General features: G+C 41.9%; 1 protein-coding gene across 1 annotated transcript in view; it reads right to left on the minus strand.

The window, feature by feature from the left end:
* ube2o (ubiquitin-conjugating enzyme E2O) overlaps positions 1-24,823 on the minus strand; it is a 46,500-nt gene that overhangs the window by 7,702 nt on the left and 13,975 nt on the right. The window contains exons 2-16 of the mRNA XM_085410249.1: positions 11,405-11,464; positions 10,975-11,085; positions 8,832-8,929; positions 8,640-8,703; positions 6,148-6,291; positions 5,532-5,641; positions 5,226-5,376; positions 4,872-4,929; positions 4,321-4,480; positions 2,631-2,786; positions 2,027-2,181; positions 1,572-1,684; positions 1,311-1,439; positions 742-831; positions 344-662 (exon numbers count right to left, since the gene is read on the minus strand). Coding sequence (XP_085266375.1) covers positions 344-662; positions 742-831; positions 1,311-1,439; positions 1,572-1,684; positions 2,027-2,181; positions 2,631-2,786; positions 4,321-4,480; positions 4,872-4,929; positions 5,226-5,376; positions 5,532-5,641; positions 6,148-6,291; positions 8,640-8,703; positions 8,832-8,929; positions 10,975-11,085; positions 11,405-11,464 — 1,918 coding nt within the window. The remainder of the gene's footprint in view (positions 1-343; positions 663-741; positions 832-1,310; positions 1,440-1,571; positions 1,685-2,026; positions 2,182-2,630; positions 2,787-4,320; positions 4,481-4,871; positions 4,930-5,225; positions 5,377-5,531; positions 5,642-6,147; positions 6,292-8,639; positions 8,704-8,831; positions 8,930-10,974; positions 11,086-11,404; positions 11,465-24,823) is intronic.

Below are 24,823 nucleotides of genomic sequence, written 5' to 3' on the forward strand. Positions count from 1 at the left end.
AAATATAATATAGGAAAATGCCATCAAGATAAATACTGAGATGTTTTGCAGAATTTTAGAGCAGCGTGTGACTGGAATACATAATACTTGCCTAAAGACATGAACTGCACTATAAAGTTTGATGGCAGATGTATCTGAGAGCTCATAAACCAACATCTGTTGGTTTCTTGTTTCTCTGTGGTTCGTCACATGGTCCATTTAATGGCTGACTGGTTACAGCTCCATCCAGCTGCAACCAGCAGCTTTTTTCTGCAGCTGTTGATGACAGCTGTCTGAAATAAGCTCGTAAGACCAGACTAATATTTTTTTTGTGTGGATGAAACTTCTTCCAATGAGTTCCTACCTCCACCAGAAGCAGGACTCGCCATAGACGCTTCGCCCTCCTCTCCTGAGACTCCTTTGGTGGGGCTGGTAACCCCGGCTTTGCTGCCCTCCTGCGGTGGGATGATGAATGTCGTGGAGCCAGTGGGCGTCGGGGTCGGCGTTGCAGTATCCGTGGCATCCGCGTTGTTCACGTGGCTGTCGTCCTCTGGGGTCAGACCGTTGTCTGTCTCCCAGCTGTCGCTCTCGTCCTCCCACTCCTCGGTCGACAGAACGCTGCTCGTTTCTTCCACCGAGTCGTAGTCCGTCTCCTCGATCTCCGATTCCACGTTGTAGAGGTGCTGCAAGAGCGATCGGGGGTCAGAAACAAACGTTTCACCTGCGATTACGCAGACATCACAATGAGCTTCAATTGCTTACCTGTGGCAGGACAATGGTCCTCGAATTGTCTGCCCACACCACCTCTACTTTGCTGCTTACATCCACCCTGTACACCTGACCGACTGACGTCTGAAAGGAGGCAAATATAGGGACGATTATCAGCAACAATACAATATGAAGACTAAGAGGGACAAAAGTGCAGCAGCTAGTGTGTGAAGTACTGCCTAAAAAGCCTTTTTAGGATTTGATATTGACTTTTCCCCACGGAGAGGTGCAAAAGAAGCAAACTGTTTCGAGGCTGGGAATCAGTAGAGGTTCACTCCATGTAAAAATCACCCAAATCTGAAAAGAAATTTCCACCTGACCTCCTCAGAATCAGCCGTTACGATTTTTCTGTATAACAACTTGATGAATGAAGCCCTGAAGGCCCTCACCTTACAAAGAAGGTGGGCTTAACATGTGGACTTGATTTGTCTGGATTTGAGTTCTCATAACCTTTACAGTCCAGGAGAAAGACACGCGTCATTTTCATGACTCTTAAAAAAAACAAAAAAACAAAAAAAAAACTGAGTGTTTCGTGTGTTGGGCGGTCGGTCGCATCACTTTACCTCATTTTCACAGTCGTTCTGTCCGTTTTCCGAGTTCCATATTCTGATGACGATGTCGGTCGTGCGGAAGTGAAAGTCCGGATGATCAGCGATGTCGTAGACACTGACATCCTCCTCCAAACCGATGACCTAAACAACACAGAAACAAACGTTTATGGCCTGTTTCTCCTCGTACCTCTGTCGCCCACAAACATTCAAACATTAAAGCTTGTGATTTTCACAAGCTTTAAATCACAATCGCTGTTTTTCCTCCTGACTGACCTCCACGTCGTCACTGGTGGAGTTCAGTTTGATCCATTTCACCACACACGTTCTGCCTTTGTGATCGCCAGACTGGATCATGCCGTACACCCCGGGGTCCTGCAGCGCTTGGGCTGAGGTGAGCACACATGCATAGCTTAGAGATCAAAGTAAACTCTGTAAAACACAAATATCTGTACTTTTTGGATTCCCGTTTTAAAGAATATTATGATGTGAAGTTAACCTCTATGGATTCTACATAAAAACATTTTCATTTGCCGAATGGCACTACCGTACATGACTGTAACATCACCATTGTGATGTAAATCCCGGTGTATTCAGTCCATTTTACAGAGACGCTTTGGCACAGTTACAGAAAATGACCTACATACTGCAGGTACTAAGTGGCAGAGAGGCCCATACACAAAAATACCCACCAATCTGAGATCAAATCTGAGATAAAAGCTTTTCCTTACGTCGTTTATCTACTACAAAGTCGCCGGGGCAAAACTCGTGGCTGTCCAGGTGCTGGATGGGGTAGAGGTCGTTCGATCGGATCCCCTTCTCCACCCGGCCGTCCTTCCACATCACATCAGCCGTGGTATTCGTGGATACGACTTCCACTGCCACTCTGCAAAAAAAAAAAAGAAAGAAGAAAAAGACAGCAGATGACTTTTATCCTGCTTCACTGCCATCCGTCTGGTCCTGCTGCATCCATTGTGATAACAGTGTGCAGTACAAAAGTGGAACACTCTTACACTTAACCTCAAATGCAGCGTGTGAGCAGAGTATGAGTGTGTCTGTGTGGTTGAGGAAATGACACCATTACTGAAAGACTTGACGAATCGAGTCGCAAACCCTTAGACAAATGAGAGCTGGATGGACAGACATGCAGTCAAAGCGAGAGATGGCAGGTCTTTCCGAGAAAGCAGCTGCAAATTTAACAGGAACAGGTGTCATTCCCACGTCTCTTACAGACAACTCTAAAAACATAAACAGTGGACTGCTAACTCTGGTGACAAACAGAAGAAACTAGATGGAATTTACTCTCGTGTGCCGGCGTTTGTGATTTTAACCCACCGGTCTCCGGGCTTGAATTCGCGGGAGAACTTTGTCCTCTTCTTCTTGTGCTTCCTCTTCAGGTTGCGGATGGAGAGTGGGATGCTCTTCTTGCGGTTGGTTCCCAGACCGCCGCTCTGAGAGGAGGCTGTGGAGCTCGCTGATGACGTTAAAGAGCTGCAGCGAGGGAAACAAGTTCTTTATGCAAATGCAATTTTCTGTGTATTAAGCATGCAAAAACTCATTTTTCCCCTCAGTCAGGCTGTGCAGTATTAGGTTTACTGAGTGATGTCTTTGGTCTGAACTGTAATAAAATGATGAGAAACAAAGTGGGTCCAGTGTTGAACAATAAATTTATGCGCTCAACACATACAGGAAACATTTTAGACACAACTGTGCAACAGATCTGCAATAAATCCCACATTTATGAAGCTTTTAAGCTCCACGTGATGTTGAAGTCACATTTAGAGCAGTTTTTCCCGCTCAAATTTCCACTTTGGACTGTTTACTCACACGCGCATACAGCACTTTATTTTGTGCACTCTAAGCATTTAGTCTTCATGTCCATGACCAATTTAGAGTCACCAATTAACCCAACATGCATGTCCTGGGACCGTCTTTGGTTCGAGACACGATGATTCAGCTGAACTGTTACTTTCTCTAAACCAGGCTTTAGTCTCTCTGGTTTCCAACAAAACACATTTACATCCCTTTCAGTTTAATATAATACCGAGTTAAAATGTGTAGAGCTGTCCGATATCTCACTTTCCCCAGAATCTCACACTTACGCTGTGTTTTCATATCTTTGTGGGGACATAATTGACATAATGCTTTTTCTAGCCACTTAGCCTAAACCTACCCATAACCTTATTGCAACCCTGACACTGAAACCACATTTTGAGTCTCAAAATGCCTTCAAACTCGTGGGACCTGGATTTTGTCCCCATAAGGGCTGTTGGTCCCACAAGCATAGTAAACTTACAATTTTTGGTCCCCACAAAGATATGTAAACACACACACACACACACACACACACACACACACGACTGATTTTAATTAACAAGCAGCTCAGCTGTATTAATGATGTACACTGAACCTAAACATCTGCCGGGCATCTCAGCTGATTAATTACAATAAGCAGAATAATTAGCAGCAACTCTGATATAACAGAAAGCTGACTTTTTATTTCCTAATGCAAAAAAACCCCCTCTGTAACCTCTGTAATCTAACTGAACCACTCACGAGGATCATCACAAATATATATTAAAAGCGTTTCCTACTGTCAACCTAATTCTCCTCCATTTAGTTTTAGACCAAAATGGTAAGCCCTCACTTATGTTTTCAAAAAAAAATTAAATATCACACGAATTAACTATGAATTTTAAAATTATTTACATCTACAAAGAAGCGGTTTGTATAGATGTTTGTTTTAAAAGCACAGAAATAAAAGATGAAAAAAAAAAAAAAAGACATCGTTGAGATTCTACCAAACCATAACACAGAATTCATTCAAACATGCCTTACATTATAAATGATACTTTTCTTATTATTAAAGGAAACTGACAAGGATTGTGTCAAGTTTTTAATTTCTTAAATTTGAATAAAAATGACTCAAAGCTATAATAAATTATATTAGAGCATTTTAGAATTGCTTATAGATAAATTAGACAGCATAAATGTTTTTGTAAAGGGTAATAACTAGGACCCTGACCTGGTGTCGTCGGTTTCCTCTGCAGCCTCGTCATCAGCGTCCTGCTCGCCGTGTTCAGCCGAGGCGTCGTTCTGCGAGTCCGGAGCGTTCTGAACGGGAACCGCGGGACCGTTGTTGTTGTTGGGATGATTCGAGTCGGTCTGTTCAGATCTGTGCTCGCCTACAGGGAGAAACAAAGTAAATAAATAAATAAATTTAAAAAAGGATTATTTACATTCATCCAGTCAAAAGGAAAAATCATCAAAATTCTATTTGAGAAAGAATTTAATTAGCAACAAAGAAGTTATGGTTCTGTAAACCAGGTGAGGCTCTATAGTACAAAACCTGGTTATTTATATACGCTAGAATTGTATATAAGAGCCACTGGAAATAAACAATATAAGGAGGTGGGGAGATTATAGACTCAAGAATATTCTCCTTAAAAAAAATGTTTTTTTAAATTAAAAGGGACTGAATCCTTCCACCTCTTAAAGTTCTCTGAATCTGATCTCTTTTTGATACATGCTGTATTACTGGGTGTGTGTTTTATGATCTTCTGGATGTTTTGGCACCTTGTAATTCGGCGTTCTCTGTCTTCTTCCCAGAATCCTTCTTGAACATCCTTTTCAACTGCGCACACGCACACGCACACACACACACACACACACAAGCAGTGAGATAGAGCAAAGGCTTGAAGATGATCAAAGAGTGTTTTTAGGTGCTATCAGTCCTTCTAACACTGAGTGTTAACAAACATTCGAGAGCAACACTCTGAAAATACACCAGCATCAGAGATCGTCCCCGCTCTTGTGTAAAGCAGCTGGTTTAAGGTGCTAATGTGCTCCTCTGGGGAAAAAAATAGCTCTTTACAGAAGGAAACAACCAATTAAGAACACATGAAAAGACCAGTGCAAGTTTATCCACACCTTTCTGGCAACAGGGTCTTCAGGCAAAACAGGGGCGCCCTCAGGTCCATCACAGGTGATGCGTGTGGCATCACCTTTGGCCGGGAATACGTAGAGGGCCCTCTCTCCCAGCTGCCTCTGGGTGTGGTCGTAGTAGCCCAGACGCCTCACCCTAAATCCAAACGGGAGAATGACTTTAACTTAAAATCTAAACGATATCAATACACGATGCAAACTGCACCCAATAAGCAACGGTAACAAGAGCAGCTTGTGTACGGAGGCAGACGTAGCTGCAGTGGGCACGTGTGGATGAGTCACTGCACTGACCTGCAGAGGTTTTCCTGTGTGATGGTGGAGGCAGGCGGATAAACGCTGTCAGAACCTTTGGGCGAGTAGCTCTTGGTGATCCACGTCACTTTCAGCTCCACCACCTTCACCTGAAGGAAGCAAGATGACATCCAAGTGAGTGTTTACATTCATGAAGAAGTACATTTACACATAGACTCCAATTCATTAAAAACAACTGAACGTGTTAATTAAAAGAATATTGTTCCATCTGCCTGAATTCATCTCTCGAGTGATCGCTAGCTTTCGCTGTAAAAGTAAATAAACATTTTAATTACAAAAAAATCCCCAAAAGGCTTAAATTAAGATAAATAATTCACTTAATGGTTTTACTGTTTCTTCCCATTTTTTTAGAAAGGGCCCCAGGTGGTCCAACAGCTGTTGGTGTGATTAAAATCAAAGAGCATTTTCTTATTTTACACAGAAGGGAAGAATTCAAAATGTTCATCCAAAGATTTTAATTTAAATTCAGTCGCTTATTATTCAAAGGAGAAAAGTTTCAAGGCATAACAAACTTATATAATAACCAACGAACCCTAAACGAGTTGCTTTCCATCTCACATAATGTGGCTGCTGCATAAAAGAAAAGATTGCGTACCTCTTCTACCACCACCCTGAACTTGCACTTCCTGCTGAGCACAGGTTTGACCCCTGACAGCCACTGGACATTGGAGAAAACTTTGGCGGGACCAATCAGGACCTGTCCCGGGTAAAAGCCGTACGCCTCGTCAAAGAACAGACCCTGGATCCCAAAAACAACAAGAACGTCACAAAACCAAGAAGTGAGAGCGCAACATAACAAAGATACAAGTACATGTATGAAGCTTCATCAATGTAACTTTTATTAAACACACAATGCCAAGTACATTTTTAATTTGTTTTTCTTGAAGCTGCACAAAACCGTGAGGAAAGAAAAAAAGTCAGCAATGGGATGAATGATCTATACTTCATAATGATGCTCATCAGGGAAAGACTAAAACTTTGGGCCTCTGAAAGCGCAGACCCTCTCATCCTCATCATCTTTCCTAGAAATGCCAGCATTAGTACAGTGGGGCAAAAAAGTATTTAGTCAGCCACCGATTGTGCAAGTTCCCCCACCTAAAATGATGACAGAGGTCAGTAATTTGCACCAGAGGTACACTTCAACTGTGAGAGACAGAATGTGAAAAAAAAAAATCCATGAATCCACATGGTAGGATTTGTAAAGAATTTATTCGTAAATCAGGGTGGAAAATAAGTATTTGGTCAATAACAAAAATACAACTCAGTACTTTGTAACATAACCTTTGTTGGCAATAACAGAGGTCAAACGTTTACTATAGGTCTTTACCAGGTTTGCACACACAGTAGCTGGTATTTTGGCTCATTCCTCCATGCAGATCTTCTCGAGAGCAGTGATGTTTTGGGGCTGTCCCCGAGCAACACGGACTTTCAACTCCCGCCACAGATTTTCTATGGGGTTGAGGTCTGGAGACTGGCTAGGCCACTCCAGGACTTTCAAATGCTTCTTACGGAGCCACTCCTTTGTTGCCCAGGCGGTGTGTTTTGGATCATTGTCATGTTGGAAGACCCAGCCTCGTTTCATCTTCAAAGTTCTCACTGATGGAAGGAGGTTTTGGCTCAAAATCTCACGATACATGGCCCCATTCATTCTGTCCTTAACACGGATCAGTCGTCCTGTCCCCTTGGCAGAAAAACAGCCCCATAGCATGATGTTTCCACCCCCATGCTTCACAGTAGGTATGGTGTTCTTGGGATGCAACTCAGTATTCTTCTTCCTCCAAACACGACGAGTTGAGTTTATACCAAAAAGTTCTACTTTGGTTTCATCTGACCACATGACATTCTCCCAATCCTCTGCTGTATCATCCATGTGCTCTCTGGCAAACTTCAGACGGGCCTGGACATGCACTGGCTTCAGCAGCGGAACACGTCTGGCACTGCGGGATTTGATTCCCTGCCGTTGTAGTGTGTTACTGATGGTGACCTTTGTTACTTTGGTCCCAGCTCTCTGCAGGTCATTCACCAGGTCCCCCCGTGTGGTTCTGGGATCTTTGCTCACCGTTCTCATGATCATTTTGACCCCACGGGATGAGATCTTGCGTGGAGCCCCAGATCGAGGGAGATTATCAGTGGTCTTGTATGTCTTCCATTTTCTGATGATTGCTCCCACAGTTGATTTTTTTTTTACACCAAGCTGCTTGCCTATTGTAGATTCACTCTTCCCAGTCTGGTGCAGGTCTACAATACTTTTCCTGGTGTCCTTCGACAGCTCTTTGGTCTTGGCCATGGCGGAGTTTGGAGTCTGACTGTTTGAGGCTGTGGACAGGTGTCTTTTATACAGATGATGAGTTCAAACAGGTGCCATTCATACAGGTAACGAGTGGGGGACAGAAAAGCTTCTTACAGAAGACGTTACAGGTCTGTGAGAGCCAGAGATTTTCCTTGTTTGAGGTGACCAAATACTTATTTTCCACCCTAATTTATGAATAAATTCTTTACAAATCCTACCATGTGGATTCATGGATTTTGTTTTTCACATTCTGTCTCTCACAGTTGCAGTGTACCTCTGGTGCAAATTACTGACCTCTGTCATCATTTTAAGTGGGGGAACTTGCACAATCGGTGGCTGACTAAATACTTTTTTGCCCCACTGTATGTGCTGCTTTTATGTGTGCTTCTTTTATCTCAAACATAACCCTCCACAGAGCAGTTTGGACCTGCAGCACCTTCGTGTCAGGGTAAGCCCGGGATTAAATCTGAAGTTATCTACTAAGCCTAAAATTCTGCTCCATAGTACAGGCTCCTGGACACCTGAAGCTGAGGACTGATCCTCAAATAACAGCGAGCACCAGAAGAAATAAAATACAAAGACGGGAGCAGCACGAGTGGAGAGGGACAGCATTATCAGAGCATGTTCAAACTTAATTTTAACAATTTCACACACAAAAAAAAAAAAAATGGTGAACAGACAGCTGTCACTTAAATTTCAGCCTCTGTGGGGGCTATGACCTCTGAGCAGCAGCCGGGACAACACACGAACAAAGCGAATGTACCTGAAGTGACAGATCAGAGCCGGTGGCTACGTACCGAATCACTGACGTGTGGACAGACATCATAAAGCTTGGCACCGTCTTCCACGCTCATGGAGCACCTGGAGGGAGCGAGACGAGACATTCACTGGATGTGGCACCGATCGACGTACGTTCACGCGATCCAACAGACCGTCACATGGTCACAGTACACACTGCCTGCACACGCACGCACGCACGCACGCTTTACCTGGCTCCATTGGACAGCTTGAGGATGATGTGATTGGTCAGGTCGTACACTTTCCCCAGCCAGAAGTCGTAGGCAATGTAGTCGCCGTACATGAAAGACTGAAAGCAACAACAGCAGGAGCACATCAGCTTCACACTGTGTCAGAGAATTAACTTATGAAGGGCTTTTTCTTCTCGACTCGACTACATTCTGCTCCTCGGTGTAACCTGACTGCTTAAGAGAAACTGAATATAGTAAATGTATCTAAAATCCAACAATATGAGGACAACTTTGGATAACAACATCCAATTACATCATTTTGTGTCCATCGTTTACTCAAACGTAACAAAAGGTGCATTTAATCCTCTTAATGACTGATGCCAGAAATGATCTTTAGATCTGGGTTTTCCTGCACATACAAACATTTGTCTTCCACCAAAGATGTTCTGGCCTTTCAATAAAGGAAAAATCACTTTTAAAATGTGCTTTCAATCCCTTTAAATTTCCTTAAGATAGGGTTTAATTTACTCAACAATTACTCATAAAAACAAGAAAAACATTCTTTTAAATCAATGAAAACCTCTGGGCAGCTGTGGCATAAACCTTACATTGGTTAGTGGTCTTATAAGCTTGAAAAACACTGTATATTTGGACCAATCAGAGTTAAATGTATGGTCACCCCCTCAAAGGCACAGTTTGAGGTAACGAAATCTGATTTAAATGTCAAAGTATTAGAATTTATTTCTGCACTTCAGTGCTTAAATTTCTGCAATGTGCGCGGACGGTGACCTTTTTAAGAAGATCGCCTCGTTAGCACTTGTTGTGGGAAGTGAGTGACTCTCTGCTGTCCCTGTGAAGTGCAGCTGACAGGACAGCAGTGATTATGTTACTGAAATCAGCTGTAAGGTTTGTAGACGAATCCAACAGTCGGTAAAACAGCTACAGGAGTGCTGTGCACCGCATTTGATCTCAGAAAAGGAAATAAAGACTAAACCCATGCAGTGCTGTGAAAGCATCTGTGTGTGAGAGCAAAGGCTAGTTAGCAGCTATGAGCCAGACTCACACTGTGAGTTCCAGCTTTGCGTTTTCCATTCAGTTTAACATCAGTTTGTTTCCAGAGCTGGTTTGCTCCTGTCGGCCTGTTTAAAAATGTTTCCTTTTAATGCCGTTTCTATTCATGTGTGTGTTTTCTTATTAATATGTTACAGGTCCTATTAGGAAGATGCTTAGAACAGCAGAGATACTGGAGAGATACTCCACTCTAAGAAGGTCAAATGTCAAACTTTTGCACCACTGTTTCCATCAGGTCGGACGTGTGGATGAATCTGACTGAAGACTAAAACTAAACACACTTCCTGCATTTTTATTATAAAAAGATTTGTAGGTGCATAAAATGCTTTTAATAATAATAATAATAATAATAATAATAATAATAATAATAATAATAACAACACACACATACCGGTTAGTGTGAAAAAGAGCTTTTTTCTTACTCCTCAAATGCGGCTGATGTAAAACACATTTAAGGTGGTCGTGCATGCTTTATATCTTTATGTGTTACATAATTCAAAGGTGTGTAAACATCACGCGAGAGGTCTCAAACAGGACTTTTATTTCACTGGTCTCAGCATTTCCACTTTCACTGTTGTAAATAAATTCAGTCCGATTTCTACTTCCTGAGACTCGAGCTCTTGCTCTTTTTAATTTCTCCCAGCTAACTGGGATTAGTCAAACCTGGTAAGTATCGTTTCTGAAAGTAATTATTTTTAGTTTGTTATAGGCTTGCTTAAGAGCCTAACACAGCAGAGGCAAGTATAAAGTGCAGAAAAGCCTAAATGCAATGTCCCCATATGAAGCTACAGAGTCTCTAGAGGTCAATTTAGGAAAGTTGTTCTGACCAGGACCACCTTCCCTGTTATTAGAAGCCTTTGCTTGCAGTAAGAAAAGCAGTTAACTTGAGTAAAGTATAGATTATTTATATAGGACTGTTTAAGGCAAGAACGTGTCACTGAGTGCTTAAGTTGAATTCTCCTCACGTCAAACATCCACAAACGTTAAAAGAAAGCAAAGCAGAGAAACTAATTTAGCTTAAAGCAAAGCAGGGCAGAGGTTCTCACGCTGAACTGAATCTTAGTAAATTTGGTCTTTCGGCTCATCTTCTTACCCAGATGTGCTGCAGGTCTTTGCTGTTGACTGGATACAGAACGCAGTTGGTTCCAACTAATTTCACTGCACACTCGATGTTCATGTTGGTCACGGAGCCACACTGGTTATCCTGAAACACAACAGAGGCGCACATCAGCCTGTTAGCACCTCAGACCTTTTAGGAGTTTTTTGCATGCACAAGACCTCGCACTGTGAAGAAAACCTCAGAGCTTAATGTTTCATTTGTATTCAGACTGCGTGTTACACGAGGTAAGAGTCTCCTTTCAGTCCTCTACACGAGCAGACCTGCAGTAATATTCGGGTCATGCCTGATGCAGCAAATGAAACAGAGTGATGAACAGTGACGTGACTATCAGAGGGAAAACGAGAGAGCGGCGCAGACAGAGAGAAGGTGAAAGAGTTCCAAACAGGCGGAGGGCCGCACTCACATTAGAGTTGTTTCTTCGCACGAAGTCTCTGATGACGATCGATCGATCTTCAAGTTTTAACTGCAAGAGAAAGAGCAAACGGTTTGAGAAAATGGTGGCTAACGCAGCTGAGTGACTTCATGGTTAAGACATCTCAATGCTCACAGAAGCTGCTGAGTGTGTGACACTGAAATTGGATCATCATCTTCTTATAATAACCCTTACAGCAGAGGAGAACGCTGCACATCAATAACTCTAATGGAGCCTGGACACAGAGCTGGAAATTAACCAGCAATGAAATCTATTTGCACTCGGACCATAAGAGCGCTACTTATGCAATTTGTCACACGGGCATCCCGTCCTCACCCACACGACCACTCGGCAGAGCTGCAACGCCCTCTGAGAGCAGATAAACGACTCTGCTGTCCAAACAAAGAGACGCATTTCACTGAGCCGGCCAGCAGGAGTGTTTATTCAGCACCGGACGAGTCAGCAAACACAATTTCACTTTCAATTGCTAATCAAAACACTGAAATAAAAGAATACAGATCCAGTAAAACTGAAATGGTTTGTGGATAGTCTGAGGGGCGGACAAAGTCACAGCTTGCAGCGATCGGAGAGGGCAGAAAACAGAAGCTGTTGGACTAAACTTGGCATCGGATCAACTCTCAGAGGGAAACATTGTTCCTGTGAACTGAATTCTGCTGTGTCACGCCATGCCTGTGCGCAGGAATCCAGACTGAAAACAGGCCTGCAGTAAATTAATTAAAAAACTAAACAAAAACATGCCTGCTGTAATGAACAATGGCTGAGCAGCAGCTATAGAGAGTTTCAATGCTTTTTGGATGCCAACACACAGATGGTTTATAATTAATGCTTAGAGAACAACATTAAAAAACGATCAGCAGGTAAACGGCATAAAACGCACTCCTCATGTTCTACCAGGAGTGTGAGCTCCCCGTTATCAGACTGATTTACAGCCCGCGTCCAAATTCAGTTTCCATGATAGATATACACCTTCTCTGTTCACACATGGGTTTTTCTTTAGAGAGGATACGTTTTAAAACGTTTTTAAAAATCCATTAACTGCTGGCCTGATCTCCAAATATGACTAGATCATGTACACAAACTACATAAAGGATGTCAAATTAATTTGACATCATGGGCAACATGAGCTGAAGTGGCCTGGACTACTGAAGACTGCCCTTTCTGCCCATGTAAAGAAGTTTTGCTGCGTATTTAACCCCTGAGATGTCTTAATGATGTCTTCATTTCAACTGTACATCGCAGTTTTTCTCCTTGATAAAGGAATAGACCCTGCCCTTTACTGTGGATTTTATTTCACTTATATGGATATCTTGGTTTCTCCTTTAAAAAAAAAAAACAAAAACCCAAAAAAACAAACAAACACCAAAAACAACTCCGGCTCACATCCTTGCTGTGCATTTCCTTCACCTTTAAACCACAGCATGCAGGACTTCATGGGTTCATACATGAAACAGATGAAACACCAGTGAACAGCTAGTTTAGTTCAAGGTCATACAGGGAGTGCAGAATTATTAGGCAAATGAGTATTTTGTCCACATCATCCTCTTCATGCATGTTGTCTTACTCCAAGCTGTGTAGCTCGAAAGCCTACTACCAATTAAGCATATTAGGTGATGTGCATCTCTGTAATGAGAAGGGGTGTGGTCTAATGACATCAACACCCTATATCAGGTGTGCATAATTATTAGGCAACGTCCTTTCCTTTAGCAAAATGGGTCAAAAGAAGGACTTGACAGGCTCAGAAAAGTCAAAAATAGTGAGATATCTTGCAGAGGGATGCAGCAGTCTCAAAATTGCAAAGCTTCTGAAGCGTGATCATCGACCAATCAAGCGTTTCATTCAAAATAGTCAACAGGGTCGCAAGAAGCGTGTGGAAAAACCAAGGCGCAAAATAACTGCCCATGAACTGAGAAAAGTCAAGCGTGCAGCTGCCAAGATGCCACTTGCCACCAGTTTGGCCATATTTCAGAGCTGCAACATCACTGGAGTGCCCAAAAGCACAAGGTGTGCAATACTCAGAGACATGGCCAAGGTAAGAAAGGCTGAAAGACGACCACCACTGAACAAGACATACAAGCTGAAACATCAAGACTGGGCCAAGAAATATCTCAAGACTGGTTTTTCTAAGGTTTTATGGACTGATGAAATGAGAGTGAGTCTTGATGGGCCAGATGGATGGGCCCGTGGCTGGATTGGTAAAGGGCAGAGAGCTCCAGTCCGACTCAGACGCCAGCAAGGTGGAGGTGGAGTACTGGTTTGGGCTGGTATCATCAAAGATGAGCTTGTGGGGCCTTTTCGGGTTGAGGATGGAGTCAAGCTCGACTCCCAGTCCTACTGCCAGTTTCTGGAAGACACCTTCTTCAAGCAGTGGTACAGGAAGAAGTCTGCATCCTTCAAGAAAAACATGATTTTCATGCAGGACAATGCTCCATCACACGCGTCCAAGTACTCCACAGCGTGGCTGGCAAGAAAGGGTATAAAAGAAGAAAAACTAATGACATGGCCACCTTGTTCACCTGATCTGAACCCCATTGAGAACCTGTGGTCCATCATCAAATGTGAGATTTACAAGGAGGGAAAACAGTACACCTCTCTGAACAGTGTCTGGGAGGCTGTGGTTGCTGCTGCACGCAATGTTGATGGTGAACAGATCAAAACACTGACAGAATCCATGGATGGCAGGCTTTTGAGTGTCCTTGCAAAGAAAGGTGGCTATATTGGTCGCTGATTTGTTTTTGTTTTGTTTTTGAATGTCAGAAATGTATATTTGTGAATGTGGAGATGTTATATTGGTTTCACTGGTAAAAATAAATAATTGAAATGGGTATATATTTGTTTTTTGTTAAGTTGCCTAATAATTATGCACAGTAATAGTCACCTGCACACACAGATATCCCCCTAAAATAGCTAAAACTAAAAACAAACTAAAAACTACTTCCAAAAACATTCAGCTTTGATATTAATGAGTTTTTTGGGTTCATTGAGAACATGGTTGTTGTTCAATAATAAAATTATTCCTCAAAAATACAACTTGCCTAATAATTCTGCACTCCCTGTATTTGTGCTTTTCATATGTATACCGCTTCCTTTAAGATACGATTCATTTATCCCAAACTTGGGAAATTCCTTTAATTTCTTATTTGACAGATACGGTAAAACGCTTTACTGCAGCGGTCTCCAACCTTTTTTGCACCACGGACCGGTTTATGCCCGACAATATTTTCATGGACCGGCCTTTAATGTGTCACGGAGAAATACAACAAAATAAAACTAGTACCGGTACCGAAAAAAAGAAGATTTATTCATAACACACGTGAAAAGACCCAGGAAAACCGAGTTAATGATCAAAACAATAACAAAATAACGCTGAAAACCGATAAAAACCCTGAAACTCATACATTTCACACCTGAGCCTCAACTCTCGCGACCCGGTACCAAACGACTCATGGACCGGTACCGGTCCGAGGCCCGGGGGTTGGGGACCGCTGCTTTACTGTACTTAAATGTTAAGTTTACTCTACTTTTAATCATTAAAAGTAGAATAATCACAATTAGAAGTATTTTTGTTACCTCCATAGTGCCAGTAGTTATGCTTGACTAAATGGTATAATGCTAGCTAACTCAGTTGTTGTTGGGCTGTTGATGCCTTTACATGGAACAAACTGCAAAAATAAACAAAAACAAAACTTTGAATCCCACGGAGGCAGGCGCTGTTCAGTTTGTGCATAAACACCACGCACTACACCCGAGAGGACAAAAACACCACCTGCTGTTACCAAAAATTCATCTACAAAAATACTGGCGGTGACCAGTAGTACCCTTTAGCCTCCTAGTAGAGACACCTACAGCATGAATTTCAAAATGCTACGTGACTGTGTTCTGAAGTTTTCACATTCATAAGATTTTTAGAAAACTTGACCTTTGACTTCTAACCTTGAGGTCAAGGTCACTGAGACTCAAACTTATTTGAGATTTTTAGTAGAGTCGAGGTGTCACATTCACAAACTTGTGAATGTGACACCTCGACTCTGTGACCTGTGATTGTGAATGTGACTTTGTGATCACATTCACAAGTTTGTGAATGTGATCATGTCGCTTGCGTGCCCGGCAGGGTCAAAACAATACCCCATCAGACTTTTATGGCTGAGGGGGGAAAACGTTCAGGGTCCAAAATCACCAAAATGTGCAAGAGCGAGGTTTTAATGCCTCAGATTGCTACATTAGGTGTTAAGAGTCCAGTCAGGGCAGAAACACAAAAGTGCACCAACGTGAGACTGTAAGACGTGGACCGTTGCTGAAGACACAGGACTCTAAATGGGGGAAGTGACCCAGAAGTAGCTCTTCAGATTCTCTAAATATGAAAAGAAGGTGTTTGAGTGCTTCTTTCATTCTCCTTTAGGACGAAATACACTGAACCACCCTTGAAAGGAACAAGGATAACACAGCCCCCACAAGGGGTTCATTACCTGGGACTTTCCATCAGTTCTAGACCCAAAGAAGCATCTTGAGAGGTGAAACATCTTCAAATAAACCTAAAAAAGCCTATTTGCCTTCTTTTAAACTCTAAAGATGACACACAATTCACAGAGACACACAAATAGTACAGCTCATGTAAATGTTAACCGAGCGTTATGAGAGGTGAACTCTGAACGGTACACTGCTGTGATAAAAATCGGACTTTCATGAAGTCGTTCACCTGAATGAAGAAGCTCTAAACAACAACAATGAGCTGCGTGAAAATAAAAAAGTGAATTTCAGGCTTAAAGCAAATTCACTTTGCATTTGTTAGGTCCTCAGTTTGATCGCTGCCATCTTGTAGCCTCATTTTTTAATTTTACAGCCTTAATGAAAGGCGGGAGTTACCCTGGATAACGATAGGCATGGACAGGATGAGCAACTAATTTCAAGACAACCACCTCCTCTGTTCCTAGACAACTAAACCGTGTGTCCAAAAACATACAAGCGAGAAAAGTGACTGAATGAAATGAAGAAACACCAGCACTAAATACCACCACCCTCGCAACAGAGTTTAACATTCCTATGCAGCACTCAATCAGGTGCTGGCTCCCAAACTGGCACTCAGTGATGAAAACTTTGAAAACCCCTGCTGTAAAAAGGTGACCTGTGGGAGGGCCTATTTTCACTATAGGCGAGTGGAAAAGATGGCTTTACTGGCAGGAAGAGAAGTGGCAGCGAACCAAAAAACCAGAGTTTGGACAGACGCAGATGGAAGTAGAGGAGAGAGTAGAAATCGAATAAAATGAGAATAAGAAGAGCGAAAGTTGATCGTTAACTGAAACGGATGAACCAGAATTGGTTTGTAAAAATGCTGCAACTTGTGTGGTGTGGAACTGGTTTGGCTTTCGTCCGTCAGACACACAACAAAGCACTATTTTTGGTAGAGCATGCTAGCGGGCCGTCGTTATTGCAGTGTTTTTTTGAAAATACGGCACACTTAGATCAATCCTTTGATTTTTCTGAAAATTGACAGTGCCCCTTATAATCCCGTGTGCCTTGTATGAATTCTGGTTGTGTTTACTGACCTCGAAACGATTTATGTGGTACACGGCGCTTGAAAATCTGTCAAATGTTTTAGTGCGACTTTGCTAAGCTACGAACCCGGATTGTTGGAGCATTACGGCTATCGTAGGCAGGCGCCTCGCGGAGTGATACGTACTGTGCTTCAACATAATATTACCGTGTTGTGTGTGTATAACCTCTTTGTAAGTTTTGTGGATATTATACATGGTTATGCTGAGGATATGTCGGCCAATTGCCACTGGAAATGCCTTTTGGTTAAACTGTCAGCAACGAATTTGCATTTGCACTGTTGAATTTTTATATAACTTTAAACAAGCAGCTTTTTTAAAGTGCATTAAGTGCAAATACATTGATGGTTTTTTTGTTTGCACTAATAAAGTTGAGTTGTAAAGAATTTTGTCTAGTGTCAATTATATCGTCAGTTATATCGTTATCGCAAATTTTCAAATGTATATCGTGATAAATATTTTGGGTCATATCGCCCTGCTCTAATGGGGATGGAGAAAAACAGGAATATATACTTATATCAGACTCATGTGTAGGTAAGCAGGTAATACTGCTATTATTAGAGCTGAAACAATCAGCTGATGAGCTGACTGATCAGAATACTAATCAACACAATCCATCCATTTAGTTTGTTAACTGCTTATCCAATTCAGGGTCATAGCGAGGCCAGACCCTGGACAGGTCGCCACTGTTGGGCTAACACAGAGAGAAGGCCACTCACACCTGCAGCCAGAGTCACTAATTAACAAAACATCACTCCTGTCTTTGGACTGAGAGGAAGCTCGAGTACCTGCAGAGAACCCACACATCTACAGGGAGAACAGGGAATACAGCCGGCTGACTAGAACCCAGGACCCCACAGGACCACTGTGCTGCCCAAATAAAATAAAAATGGGGGAAAAAAAAAAAGTAATACATTCCACAGTAAAGCATAGCAGCATGTTTTAATTGGCTGAAAGATAATTTCAGCCAATTAAAACAATAATTAGTTAAACGAGGAACTAAATGGTACCAGGCTTTCCCGGCTCCTAAACTTACTATACATGTGACAACGAGCTCAACTACATTATTATTTAGTATTATGCATCTCTCTTGACCTAAAGGAAAATTCAAGCATTTCAATAATGTTAAACGTTTCTGATAAGTGTGGACCTTCTGGGTCATTTTATGCCTGCACAGCAGAGATTCAGAAACAGGGCTAAACTCTGCATCAGGACAATCAGCACACAACTCTTCAATGTTTGGAAATACATTTTTCATTTTACTGCAAAGAGTTGGACTAGAAATGAGCACAGCAACAAGAAGGTGCTGGAGATAACAGTGAAGACTGTATGGCTGCAGTTTGTATGAGTAAAGATGCCCAAACATCCTGTTGAGGACAGTATGAAAAGCGCCTGCAAGCACGCACACACACACACACACACACACAAGCTCTTCAGCTTTATCTTACACTGTAACCCAACTCCTCTGGTTTCTGGGAGAGGAGCCACTGAGTGTGTGTGTGACTGTGTGGAGGGGATATAATCGATGGGTCGCCATGTTCCCTTGTACTCGATTAAACATCAGCTTGTCATCTCCTCATTTCTCTGCAGCTCAGGATTAGAGCATGTACACACACCAACTTCTGTCCCTACTTATCTGAAGCTTTTAGCCAAGAGAAGAGCTTTTTTTGGACAGACCCACAAATGCAGCTCTTCTTCATTAATATTCTTTCAGTGCTTTGTGCTGCAGTGCGCTGCTGTAGTCAGAAACGCTGCGTTTAAAGCACAGGTACAGAAACATAACCACCGAGTGCGAACGCGCTGGTCAGGCAGCTGTTAAAAGTGTCCTGTTGGTATCAAAGTATAATCCACTTAACATGTGTAACTGTAATTTTAATCCACCGTACACCTTGTAACTGGATTATGTCATTTACACTCTGTTCCTTAATTCTGCTAGGGAGCTGCATGCCCCCGCGGTGGTAGCGACGACTCTCCAGGAAGAGGTGAAGTTGAGGAGGAGGGACGGCGCTGCCATCCCATCGAGCAACGCGTTACAAAAGTGATAAAGCAAAAACATTTTCCCCTCCTGATACTGTTATCTCTCAGCAGAGAGGATCGCCTGGGCTTACAGCTCTGGTAGAAGCTGCTTTAACCACCAATGAGCTACATGCACCCAGTTTTGTCTTACCCTTGATTTAACTGTATGTTTGTGTTCAGCATCAACACACATGAAACATTAGAAACCTAAACCTTCGAGTTCCTTTTTTTATTTAAAATGCGTGAGTTGTACTGATGTCTAAAAATACAAATGGTCACCATCTTACAGTCTACGTCTCTTACTGCCTAAATGAGTGATTTAGGCAGTAATTGAGGAACTAAAGGGAGATAAAAAATAAAAAACCATATATTACACCTTTTTTTGGCTGATCTTAAGTGCTCTTGTTTCATCCAGCAGTGTCTTGGTTGACCTTTGCATTACTTACTCTCTTTTACCATGTGTGTAAGAAAGAGAAAGACTTAAAGGGAGGTAGGGGAAGGGGCAAAACAGCGAGGACAGAGAAAGAGAAAAGACGAGGAGAATCATATACAGTAAACACTGGACAGCCTGGTATCCCCGCTCCAAGTATCTAGATTTTGTCTTCACAGTTATTTGAGCCATACCTGGCCTAGCCCCTTACCTTTCCTTGGAAAACCCTACATAGACCAAGCAACCCCTAACAACACAGCTACTGGGGCCAGTAGATGAGGTGTTTTGGGTGTGTCCTGGAGGGGATCTGGGGACAGAGCCAAAACACGATGGAAGGACTTTGTCTCTCAGAGAGCTTGGGATCGCATCAGTGTCCTGCAGGAAAGGTCAGGACGTCACTGCTCAGACTAACAGCAGAAACTGAAATCAGTGGAATCAGAGGAGTTTGTGTGTTATGTATCTGTGTGATAAATAGTGAAGCTAAATGAAAATAAAACTGAAGTTGTCATTTTTGGCAACTTCAATCACATCGATAGCACTCTGGGCCCCCTTTCCTCCTATTGTAAAACACATGTAAAAAACCTCGGTGTCTACATTGATGGTTCTTTTAAATTGAATAAGCAGGTGAGTGCAGTAGTTCAGTCCTGCTTCTTTCAGTTAAGACAGCTAGCCAAGGTAAAGCCATACCTCCCGGCTAACGTCTTTGAACGTGTTATTCACCTTTTCCTTACTTGCAGATTGGACTACTGCAATTCATTGTATTTTGGTCTAGACCAGGCCATCATCCATCGTCTTCAGATGGTCCAAAATGCTTTTAGCTTCTTTACACTGGCTTCCTGTCTCCTACAATTTAAACTTTTACTTTTTGTTTTTAAGTCACTTAACGCCCGAGCCCCTCCTTACCTGTCTGAGCTCCTCTCTGCTTATGCTCCAGGAAAAACCATGAGGTCTAGCTCAAAATTGATGCTGTCTATCCCACAGACTAATCTCAAATCTCGTGGTGATAGAGCCTTCTCCGTGGCAGGTCCCAGACTTTGGAATAGTCTCCCCCTAAATATTAGATCTGCACAAACACTTGAGCAATTTAAATCACAATCGCTGTTTGAAATGTGCTATATAAATAAACTTGACCTTGACCTTAAAATAAGTCAGAAGCCAAGTACTAATGAAAGGTCACAGCTACTAAACTAATGATGCAGAATTAAGATGATTCCAGTGCACAGTAGCTTGAAAAACAACATTATTAAACTTGGATGTTGATAGAAAAACGTGACCCTTGCAGAAATACTGATGTTCGCAAAAAAGTAAAAGACAACTTTTAAGTTTTAAGCACAATTTGCTCAGGTTTGTGAATTTACTCTCACATCTGATTTTTCTGCAGAGCAATCTGGTGAGCATTAATTTAGCACAAAAAACAAACAAACGAACAAAAAAAAAAAAAAAAAACCTTAAAGAAATCCTCCACATTAGCAGTGAAGCGATGATATCTCCTTAAGGAGCAGAAAGAGTTTGACAGCTTTAAGGTTTGTTTGGAGGTCAAATTAAAATGAGGCAGCGCTGTGACTTTGTGAAATCTGAATCTGAAAGCAGATGAAGGAGGAAGGTTCCTCCTCGTTACTCACATGATGCACACAACTCCTCGAGGCACCTTGAAATCAAAGCTGTGTCTCTGCACCACTGCTGCTGTGGTGATTTATGCATTTCTTCCAAAGCCACAGGTTCACACACACATGCGCACTAATTAAAACTGGACTTTGACACGCTGAGTGAATCGCATATCTCTTGACATTACCGGTAACACACACACACACACACGCACACACACACGGCTGATTACCCTGCTACACCGATGGGTCACAGCAAAGCACTTGACTGTTGCTATGGCTCATATAGAGATGAGGAGGAGGGAGGCGGTATGATGAGGTGGTGGGCACAGACTCCGACAACAAAAAGGGAAAAAATAAATAAATAAATAAAAAATGTTTGTGTGTGGTACTTGCCTCGGAAAAAAGAAGAGCAGCAACCTTGGTTGTCTCTTCATCCATGCTTTTAGGGCAGAAGTGGCCAGATTGATAACAAGAATCGATGGAGGCTTTGATTTTCCAGCCTGATTTGCACGAGTCATTATTCAGGTGCGGCACAAAGATGGAGAGGAAGATGGATGCTGCAGAGAACTGCAGCTTGGGGGCCACGCCTGCTCTCTGACAGACAGCTTTCTATACCGGGCTCACTTCTCCTTCACTCTGTTGTCCATACAAAGAAGACACCCGAGCCACAAACACGGGCGCATTCAGTAGTAACAGGTAACATTTCTCTCCACACACGGCTAACTTCACTGAATATGAAGCCAGAAGGTGAAATTCCACCCACAGATGCTGCTAAAAATCTGTGATAATGAAGGTGCGACGTAGCACAGCTACATCCTGCACCTCCGCCTTCAGCCACAGGCAAACTATGCTTCAGCTCAGTGGCGTTTGGGAGAAAAATCGAAAAAAGTAATTTGCAGTTTTGAAAGAAGAGACAAACAAACTGTAAAAGAGCAAGTGAGGCCTTCTGGGTTACGTGGATCCTGTGAGAACTGCGCTCTGGGTGGCTGCCGAGTTGTTTTTATGTGAATGACTTCAATGATTTGTAAGTGCACAAAGAGTTGGCTGAAACTGGTTTAAAAGCAGTGTGTTAGCATACTCAGTAACTGAGTAAGCCAAGTTCTACAATTCAGGTAATCTGTTGCAGAGCTACTATAGGTTCACATTTCATAGTTCCTGCTTGTTCTGAGCTAGATAGGTACAAGGTACAAGACTGTGTGAAGAACTACTTTTTCTTTTTTTTTTTTCCACAGTTAAAAACTGCTCATCCCAGAATGCATTGCAATTCTAGACATACGCAGACACTCACTCTGGATGAACTTCTTGAATTTGAACCTATTAATCATCCCGTTGTTGTATAATTTTTTTGTATATATTTTATCCTTGTTATCAATGTAGCACAGTGCTTCATGCTCTACAGCAATCACCACTCTCGCCATTTCTGAAGTTTACCGTTTATTAAGCTACCTGTCTTCACAGGTAGAAACATTTCCATGGTAACAGAGACTTCCACCAATCACAGATGTGGTTTCAATTTAGGACTGTGGGCACGGTAGTTCTTTTCCGCGACTTTTCCGGGGGGTGAGGGGGAGTCTGCTTTGGATGCTTAAAATATTATGGCTCGTAATCAGAATCCCTATGTGGAATCTCAATGGGATTATTACCTCACTGCATGCTGGACTATTTGTGAGCAGCAAGATTTCAGAAGTCCAGAAGAGGTATTAACTTTTCTCAATCATGTAGACATCCAAGTATCAAACAAACCAGATACACCAAAACCTCACGTAAAGGTTGGGATGACCATTGAGAAAGACTAAGCTCGTTCACATCAAACACGACGTGAACTAAAGAGGTGAACTGATGCAAATCCACATCCATGCAAGTTAAAAACGTTTCAGGTAAAGCCAGTACACTCAGATGCAAATGTACAGTAGGTCCGTCAGGACGATGTAAATTACATGTGCAAGCTAATTAAAAAAAAAAAAAAAAAAAATGTATTGAAAGTTTTATTTATTTGTGACTCAAAAATACTTAAATGACTTTGCTAAGCAGGTCGCCCTGATAATAACAGACCTACATGCACGGGCAGAGCTTCGCCCCATGCAGTAGCTGAATCAAAAGCTAAATTAGCTCATATATCAAAAGTTTTACAATTCAATCAAAAATTAAATGCATAAAAACACGAGCTGTGTTGTGAGTAGTTTCATGATGTTGAGCTGACTCATCACAGTCAGTCTTTGAGTGGTGCTGCAGTCTTTTCTCACTTGTTGCATTTAACAGTGCACCAACAGCATTTGTCCACTTTCAAAAACTGATCGTTAGTTTATATAATTTATTAATTAATTAGTAATTAATTAAGACTTCACAGTAGAATGGAACAATGTCAGACTCTGCACTGTGGGTCTGCTGAAGCTGATTATGGATAAAACTGAAACGTGTCCGTGTTGAGTTAATGTGAACAGCCTCTGGATCAGATATGTGTGGTGTAGAAGCGACTGATGTAACCGTCTCAAAGGAAACAGGGTCATATAAAACATTTTAGATGTTGTTTGTAGCATCTTTTCAGAGCCTGATGGTTTATGTTCATAATTAGGGCTGAGCATTTAATCTGTTTTCACCTTCAATTACAACTTTGGTTCCCAATGACTTACAGATTACTGTGATCCCAATGATTTACTGATCATCAAACCTGTTGCCATAACAACAAGCCAATGTTTGTATACACTACGGTTTTGTGACTGTAACCATTGCGTTACACTGACAGTTTTCCTACCATTTTTGTGTCTTTTAAAAGCCAATTTCATTCTGTGCTGTTATAACAGTCACCAAATTCTATTTGTTTTTATCTTTCAGCAAAGACAAAGTACCTTAATCTTTGACACAGTTTGCCAGTTCTTCTGCCAAGCGCGTCTCTATTAAGCATCTAAACATAATGACACGATGAGTCAGCGTGGGATCACTGGTTTCATTTTCATCAACGCCACTGATTAAAATCTCATAGGACTCAGAAAAAACATTATGATAAATTTCCACTCATTTTACATTTATGTAAATATTTTGTGATGTCCTCCTAATGAAGTAGCCACAGACATAGCATTAGCTAATGTCCTGCTCCAACACGTTGTCTACTAATCAAAAGGTTGATAGTTTAATCCCCATGTCGAAGTATCCTTGGGTAAGATGCTGAACCCCGAGTTGCCCCTGATGCATCCATCAGAGTGTGGGTATGTGAATCTTAGGCTTGTATGAATGCATGCGATTGTGCGTGAATGAGGCTTATAATAACTTTGCGAATGTGTTAAAAGTTAAAACAGCTCTGCAGACATTAACTTGACAGCTGGCGTATGTAAAGGGGCTATGAAAAGAATTCTAATAATAACTGTTGTTACGTTTCGGTGTGTCAGTGTTTTGTTTTTGCATGACTTATGTATTTCCTGCTTTACTTTGAAAGTCTGTGTTATCTTAGTGTGTTCAGTTTACATTTTCCCTGTCTCGTCAGTTCTAATTTGCCCCAGCTGTGTTTCCCTCCTGTGGTCCATTTCCTGATTGCTCCCTCTATGTATTTAAACCCTGTGTTTCAGTGTGTCATGGTCGCGATCTCCCCCGTGTTGTAAATAGTTTGGTGTTTTGTTGTAAATAAATAGTCTGTTGTAAATAGTTGTGAATGGGTTTGTCAATACTTTCGTCATGGGATATTTTTGTTTTGGGATTTTGGTGGAGAGCCTTCGTGGTTTTATTTTCCTTATCTTTGTTTTTCTACGTTGCACCCCGGTTGCCTAGGCCGGGGTGTAACACTGTGATACACACCAAC

This window comes from Rhamphochromis longiceps, linkage group LG6 (assembly GCF_057381845.1).
Source record: "Rhamphochromis longiceps isolate RC_006_pf linkage group LG6, R_longiceps_female_GT1.1, whole genome shotgun sequence".
In the NCBI taxonomy this organism is placed as follows: domain Eukaryota; kingdom Metazoa; phylum Chordata; class Actinopteri; order Cichliformes; family Cichlidae; genus Rhamphochromis; species Rhamphochromis longiceps.